General features: G+C 42.6%; 1 protein-coding gene across 11 annotated transcripts in view; it reads right to left on the bottom strand.

The window, feature by feature from the left end:
* The window catches only part of RUNX1T1 (RUNX1 translocation partner 1), a 141,847-nt gene that overhangs the window by 68,095 nt on the left and 65,366 nt on the right, over positions 1 to 8,386 (bottom strand). For 8 of the 11 annotated variants that reach the window (XM_006019998.3, XM_025199406.1, XM_006020000.3 and 5 more), the window contains 2 exons: positions 6,353 to 6,490; positions 1,898 to 2,139 (listed from right to left, as the gene is read on the bottom strand). In XM_006019998.3, the coding sequence (XP_006020060.1) occupies positions 1,898 to 2,139; positions 6,353 to 6,490 (380 nt within the window). Of the gene's footprint in view, positions 1 to 1,897; positions 2,140 to 6,352; positions 6,493 to 8,386 lie in introns of all 11 variants that reach the window. The other 3 variants (XM_025199407.1, XM_025199410.1, XM_025199413.1) reach the window with 2 other exon arrangements.

Genomic DNA, 8,386 nt, shown 5'->3' with positions numbered 1-8,386 from the left:
TGCATGCTCCTGGGACAGGCATGGGGGGATACATGGCCCCCGGATCTCTGTGCATGGGGCAGAGGCAGATTGCCATTGCGTGATGGGCTCTGCAGCGTGCTGCCACTGGCCCAGGAGCCTCATGCGACACCAGTGCCTGCTGTGCATTTGCTGCACTGTGTCCTCTGCCCACCTGGTAGCAGCAGGCACGTGGAGTACTGTACAGCTCTGGAGGCAGCTATACTGTGGTGCAGAGCACAGTAGTAGCCCACTGCTCCCTGGGGATTTTCTCCCCTCAGGCCGACTTGCCCTGTCCCCACAGCAGGGCTGGCACAAAGGCAGCCTGGGCCTTTCCAAGGATGTGGGAGGAGGGGAGGTTAGGTTCCCACCGCTGCGTGCACACCAGGGCAGGCATTGGGGCACGTGCCCCCCAGATCTGCATGTGGGGGGAGGTGGGCTATAATCTGGGCTCTGCACCACATGGTGCTACCTCTGGACCTGCGCAGGACGTAGGGACCTCTGGAGGCAATGGGACGTGGGAGCGCTCCTGCTGCTGTGCTCACCCTGGGGCAGGTATGGGGGGCGGGGGGGGGGACGGGACATGCCGCCCATGCCTGCCCTGGAGTGCACACAGCCTCTCCACCCTGCTGCTGCTGCCTGCATACCCCATGCTGGCCGAGTGCCTCTTCCTGCCCGGAAGTGGCAGGCACGTGGCATCCTGCCCAGGGAGTCCTGGCCCGGGGGGCTCCGCCCCGCTCACGCTGCACCCAGTGCACACAGGCCAAGCAGGGAGCTGCATCTCCCCTTTCCCTGAGCTTCACATCCTGCACAGCAAGGCTACATTCTCCTGTGAGCAGGGCGGCTGTGCTGCACCCCCATGGAGCTGCGAGGCCCAGGCTGGGCCCCACCTCCAGTGCCGCTGAGCCCTGGGGAGCCTTGGGGCAGCCCCCGCTCTCCTCCGGCTGCTGCCTTCCCAAGAGCCCAGCTGAGCCAACCTGCCCACATCACCTCCCCCACGTCTGCTCTCCCCACGCTTCTCTTCCTCTCTCCTCCCCCTCATCATAACATGCTTAACCAAAAAGAGTACACAAGAACAAAGGTAGTATATGAAGTTTTGTTTATTGTCACCAGGTTTAGAATTTTTAGAAAACCTGGTATTTATTGTAAAATAAAAAAGCAACACTTATTATGATTAACTAATTATGATTATTAACTATATGAATATGCAGTGTGTCCTGCCATGTACCCTCTTCCCCAGTTTTGTTTTTCTGATTTATTGCAGTGACCTAATAGTAAGCAACCAACCTTTCTGAACTTTAATTTTTGTCTGCAAAATGGGAAAGTGATTTGAGATAAGCAGTGAAAAACTAAAACTGCTGAGTACTATAATCCATGCATAGATGAATCAGAGATGCTATTATAAAAAAATGTGCGATATAACTGTAACATACTGGATTAATGTCCTAGTAGGGAGCCTCAATGCCCGTGGCCAGGTGTGCACCAGAGAAAAAAAAAGTTTCCCAGTATATCTATGCTCCCATTACATACTTTTCTTGGCACTTTGGCCAATACATCTTCTATGTTTGCCTTGAACCAAATAAGTTATGCTAGTAGAAGCACAGCGTCTACAATTCTGGCACTGTTGCCAGAATAAGTGACTAGACCTCTGATATTACTATACTAGCAAGTGTTTTCTAGTGTAAACCTGGCCTTAAAACAGCCTGTAATTTACTGATATCAAGTAGAATCACTTCTCTAATGCCAGGGTCTTAAGATGTTGGTTATTATAGTCCTGTGTTCAATGTTCCTAGAATAACCATGTGTGTGTGCATGGGGTTAAAGTCCATTATATAGCTGTAAATAAATCTTCCAAATATGAAGAAAAAACAATAGTAGATATTTACTGTTCTTTACTTACCACAAGTCCTAACACAAGGGTACGCACTCTCTCCCCAATCTCTGGTGAAATGTCATTGCCAAACTGCTGTAAGGTTGTAAGAAATCTCTTCAGTTTGCTGAGCTGTCTAGCCCCACAAGCTGGTGGTAACTGCTGATTAGCCAGAGAAGAGGAAGAGGAAGAAGATGGCCCATTGCTGAAGCCATTGGGTGGAGAAGGAGCTCCATTTAACGCTGTTGGAGAATGGCTAGTGCCATTGGTTACTGAAAGAAAAAAGAAAAAAAACAAAGTAAATTAATCAGTTTGAGTTTTCTGTGTTTGGCTTCAGTAATGATTATGCACTTTAACAGCAAGATTAAAGACTAGCCTTTTAATAGAGTGACTCTCCACATTTCGTCTCTATTCCATAGAAGTTGGTATTAAATGGTACATAAGATTTGAGACAGCAGTGGCTCCCCAGTGCACATTTGCCAGGCACCCAAAATGTTTTTTTGTACCAGAACGAACAACATTTGAATGTCACTTTCATCACATGCTTAAATAAAGTGTAACAATTAAAAGTGTAATGCAACAAAACTGCTCCTCTGCACACATATTTGGTGGAGGTTAAATTTAACTCTGATCTTTTCTAATCATGTTTTGTATACACAAGTGACAGCTGTGTTTATAAAACTAGGTCTTTCAAGTTTTAACCTTATACCACCCAATGAGATGGCTATTTTCTTTCTCTCATGTATTTCCTAGCCATCAACATCTGTAAATGCCATATGACTAGTGCAGTATTCACTCAGGATTTATTAAGACTGAAGTCTTGAAACCAAGGCATGAGTGTAGACCTTGGGAATAGATCTAGGTTTAATTCCCAAGTTTGCCACAGATTTCCCATGGGATGTTGGGCAAGTTACTTAGTTTCTCTGCGTCTCAGTGTTCTATCTGCAAGACTGATAAGTTTTTTGCCGTTGCTTAGATGTTTACATACTTACTAAAGGATAGCAAAAGCAACAATGCTCAGGAGGAGGTCTGTGTCTGCCAGAAGTACAATCTCTGCTAGAGATTTCTTATACACAGGGGTGAAGGGTGCACCCAATTTATTGGGTGTCCTTAGCCTATCATAAGGAAGTCCTTAGCCTATCAGCCACATTGTCAACTGATCAGTGGGGTGGGAGGACAGGCCATTTGTTGATTTCTCTGCTGTTCAGGGGCCACTCATCTTCCAGCCTTTAATAAGGACTCTTGCTTTTGCAGGTTCAAATGTAAGCTCACAGTTCTCCCCACCCAAAAAGAGAACCAAAATTGGCCAGTGGAATTCTACAAATCTTTAAAAAAATTTCAAAGTAGAATCACCCACAGACCTAGCAAGAAAGTTTAGGCAGCTGTTATCATAACATACAGCTGACATGCTGGCCCTATATACAGAACTCGTCAGCACAAAGATTTTAACATTTTCTTAGCAGTGGCCTCTCAGATCAAGCATCCCATAAAAATGTACTTTTCCCTTTGATTTATTCTTTCTTAGCCAACCACATCTCTACACAACAACTCTTTCAAACTTTTTGAAGGATGCCAGTTCTTACCAAACTTCAATAACTATCACAACCCTGTGGAACTTTTAAAGAATTTCCGCTTAAGTGCAGATGCAACTCCACTTCCATTCCTTGGCCACTGAGATGCTTCTGCTGGGTTGGCCGATGCCCATATAGTTTCAGCACCTTCAGCTCACATGCTGAACTGTGGAAGCAGGAATTCCCTGGCAAAAGCAGGGAAGAGCTGGCTCAAACTGCAGTCACAGTAATTCCAAGCCATGCTCCTCTTAGTACTTAATTAGGGTACATTTCTGAGTTTAAAATGTATATTAAAATCCATTAAACTGATACTATTGCAAGGAAGACTAAGTAAATAATTTGGAATGGGTATGAGAATGTCACCCTCCAGAAGGACCCCAAGCACATCTGTTCCGTCTCCTCATCCACTGCTGATAGGCAGCAAACCCACAAGGCAGGTCTGAGGTAGCTCAGAGGAATATGAAGGGCAGCACCTATAAGAGGGGATGGGGAAGTGCAGACAAAGGCTCCTCAGACTTGGAAGGGAAGCCTGAGATAGTGTCCACAGAAGTAACTCAGTCAAGGAAGACACTCCAAAAGAGACATGCGTGAAGGATGGGATGAGTGGTGGCACTTTCTGTAAATAACTAAAAACTATTTAACAAAAGGAGAGAGAGAGAAATGTAGCTTGCGGATCAAAAAAAAAGTGGTAATAAAAGAATTTAGCTATTGGAATTTTCAAGAAATTTGGGTCTCATATTCATGTGCTTGAAGTTTAGGAGAAAGACAAGTCTTAGCAAGGTTTAGGGCTTATAGGTTAATGTTATAACTATGCAGAGTATGCACAAACCTTACTCACCACTTAATTCCTCCATAAATCTTCAAAATAAAGTTCCCCTAAGACAGGGGTGTCAAATTCATCTGGCCTCACAGACCAGATGAGCACTGTGGATCCAGCCCATGACTGGGATGGCAGCACGTGTGCTGCAGTCCAACTGGAGTGGCTGCCGCAATACATGCAGTGGCCCCCCCAGCCAGACTGTGCCACACAGGGTGGCTGCCCCAGCTAGACTGAATTGGATAGAGGGCCTGCTTCAGTCACTCCAAGACCCATGCTGCATGTGACCCCTCTGCAAGGGCTGAGTGCAGTGCCAGTCTCAGACCAGCTGGAGCAGGCTCTGCATGCCATGTGTGGTACAGTCTGGCTGGGATGGCCACTGCATGCAGCATGGCAGCTGCGCCAGCTGGACTGTACTACATGTGGCACTGTTTTGGGTACTCTGGGATCTGCACTAGTCCTAGGAAGACTGGAGCAGCTGCCATATCAGGTATGCTGGGGGGAGGGGAGGAGAAGGATGGAGTCCATGGGCTCAATCCAGCCCACAGACTGGCTCTGCTCCATGGGTGCATGCCACATGGATCTGATAAGACCCAGGGGCAGTTCCAGGGACTGAATGACATGGCTCCACAGGCCAGATCCAAATGTTTGATACCCCTGTCTTAGGACTTAAAAAAATGCATGGGCCTTTCAATGCCCTTTTGTACAGAGGTAAACTGTATAGTAAATAAAAAGTGGACCAAAGGCTATAGTAACAGAAATGAGATGATGCAGTTATGCTGGGCAGGAATATATATGAGTAGGAGCTTGAGAAGTTGTGTTCTTTTAATGCTAAAGCATAACCATGCTCTTATATTTATATCAATTAAATGTTATATGAGAGCAAAATTTTTAATTGTCAAATTGCCAGAGGGAAATATAGACTGTTTCATGTGCTCTGGAGACAATGACCCAGATTCTGGTCTTCGTGACAATGGTATAAATGCAGAGTAATTCCCCTGGGGTCAACAGAACTTTTGGAATTGGGTGCCACGTGCAACATGGGCAACCTCAGTGGGTACGTCTACACATGCAATTGAAGTGACTAAATATACTCTGGCTCACTCTGAATCAGAATAAACTAATTCTGCTATCACCGTCTACACATGTTTAAGTGCAGTAATTTACTGTACTGCTGCATACCATTTGTATCTGACAGGACTATCAGGAAGCACAGTAAATTAGTCTACTGCATCCTGATTGCTGGTCATGTGTAGATGATGACACTTTACTGAGCAGCAAATTAGCCTTCTGCATGTTTCCATGAAAAGCGTCTCATGTAGATGTGTCCAGTGTGCATCAGGCTGAGTGTAGAGGGGACAGGCAGCACAGTGACAAGAAGATGAGCATAAGATCAGGGAGGAAGCCAGGAAGCAGAAAGCTGAGCAATAAATCAGGTAAAGGAAAGGGATTGGAGTGGCACCTGGAGAGGGTACAGGGCCAATTTGTGGCAAGCCCCACTGCTCTACATTTACATCAGATTAACTGAGATTTTGTTACAAACTAGTGACCTCAAGACAAAATGCAACTGGTTCAAAATGAAAGGCATATTTTAGCAATTTTAAAAGGCAATACTGATTTAAGTGTTACATGATTCATGGTTTAAATTCATTAATTTATTATCAGGAGGAGAAAAAGGAACTTTATTTTGGAATGTTCATGTCTTTCTCCCTAAAAGATTAATTCTGTTTATTTTTATTCAATAGCAAACAGGATTCCATTACCACAAGTGAACTGCCTGAAAGCTAAGAAGGTTATCCATACTTCTCACATAAGGAATGATACACGCATTGGAGCAAAAGAGCAAGGGAAACTGGCAGTCACAGTGCAACAAACCCATCAATAAAATTACCACACCTCTGAGTTGAATGCTTTACTAGATTAAGATGTAGTAATCTGCTCTGCTCTTAATTTTAAAACTGCTTAATCAGTTTATTTCAGCATAATGAAATGACACTCCAGCCTTGTCATATAGGCTTCCCTTCACATAATTTGATTTCTTACATACAGCAAGAATCAAAAGAATATGCAACAAAAGAATAAAATAAGTCTAATTACACGTTGTGGGAGTGAATGAACTGGTTCTTGGAGCTCCTTGTGTAGTGGGAGGAGGTGGCATTGTTGGAGGCGTCAGCCTGGATTGTGTCTTCACATCCACAGGTGAGTCTGGCATTGTGGAATGCTTCTCAGTGCGATCTGTAACATACCACATGAACACACTATTTTATTTCTTCAAGTACATTAGATTGGGAGGGAGGAGGGGGCAGAGGATGAAAAGCTAAACCTGAACTGAACAGTTTCAGCATCTTCTGTGGAAGATTATACATGCTTATCTTTCCAGCTTGTTCTTGCAATATTACATCATTGAAACCTCACTTAAGGCAGTGTAACACAGATGGTAGGACCTCATTTATAACAGGGCTGCATTATCTTTTGTTTTTATTTCTAGCATGTGCAGATGCTACCTCACAAGCAGTATTGGAGCTGTAATAATGCCACCTTGCTTGAAGGTTTTAACATTAGATAGAAGGAGAAAATAGATGAAGAAGCAGGAAGGTAATAAATCCCTTTATGACAACTCTGGCAGAACTAAAACCTGAAGCTCTTTTGTACAGGTGAGATATTGGCTGAAGCCAGCTCTCTTCATGACTGGTGTTCTTTGTAACACCTGCTGCCCTCTCCATCTTTTGTCCTTATAACTATTAGAGCTACCCGGGTTAAATACTGCATGTGTTCTGGCCATGTTTACCACACCACCTTCTGATACTTTAAAGTTGACAAGACAGAGCTACCATATGCCACATAATAAAAGTAGCTTTGGCTGACACAGGTGGTATGTGTTTATACCAGTTTATTTTATTAAGGAAAAATCCCCCACCTTTATCATCTATCTCAGTTTGTACACTCACACATCAAAGAAAATTGTGTATATAATGCAGGGTATTTGCCATAGAAGCCAAACTATCTGTTTTAAGTCCCATATATCAAAAATGGGCAAAACAAACTATATTTAAACAATGATAGGCCCAATTACTTTACTTATATCAGTAACACTCTATGCTATTTCTTGAATGATTATGATGATCACAGTTGGCCTTTAACAATTAATACATATATTAACATAAATTGCTAAACTACTTTTCTTCCTGTCAATTTTTTTCACCATTTTTTCTATGAACTGTTTTAGTTTGATTCATGTCTTCGTAAGTATCGTGTACCTAGTTAGCAGAGGAACAAACTGTCAAAAAACATGAACAGTTATAAAAACTGTTAAAAAGATAAAATACTGGTGTCTCCTATAAACATAATATCCTAAAGTTATATTCCTTACTCATACTAGAAGACATACGCAGTTACACCAAGATTTTGTTCTTGAGAAGTCAAAAAGTTCCAACTGTCTATACACATGTACACAATGCACGTATATACTATATTATACACTAGGCACATTCACTATATGTAGCAAGTGTGTGTAAAGACAGATTCAAGTTATAGTTTTCAAAACAGATATCAAGTTCATGTAATACAAAAAAGACCGCCAGGATTAGAATTTCTAACCACTACAAAAGCGAAGTTGTAAAAAATTGGTCACACACAATGCAAGATTCTGGAGTTGTTAAAGCTGTGTTCAACTTTTTAGAGATACTGTTTTAAGGGAAAAAAGACTTTTATAAATACAATCAAATTAGTTTTGTAAAAGACTTGAAATGAAAATAATCTTGAAAAAGAAGAGCTAGTCATGTGACAGGAGGGGAGTGTATCACAGTAATTAAGACTGCAGTGTTGATTAAGGTTAGCAATCTTAGCAGTGAAATGGACAATGTCCAAAGAGAGTGGCTGAAAGTTCAAGGTTTATACACTGACAAGTGAAATATTTTAAATCAAAATATGGTAAACTATTAAACACCTGAAAATAAACTTTTCTATAAAAATCTTTCGCCATATTGTTATGCTAAAACATTTAAACCTGTAGCTGCAAGTCATTTATTTGAAGGATTAAGGAAACTCTCTTTGAAATGTTAATTTCTTTTTTAATGGTTGAATTTATCTGGCACTCACCTTAACCAACCTCAGCAACAAGGGAATAAATAG

This window comes from Alligator sinensis, unplaced genomic scaffold, assembly GCF_000455745.1.
Source record: "Alligator sinensis unplaced genomic scaffold, ASM45574v1 scaffold273_1, whole genome shotgun sequence".
Classification (NCBI taxonomy): domain Eukaryota; kingdom Metazoa; phylum Chordata; order Crocodylia; family Alligatoridae; genus Alligator; species Alligator sinensis.
The sequence above is the reverse complement of the archived record's forward strand: the minus strand, read 5'-3'. Positions and strand labels throughout refer to the sequence as shown.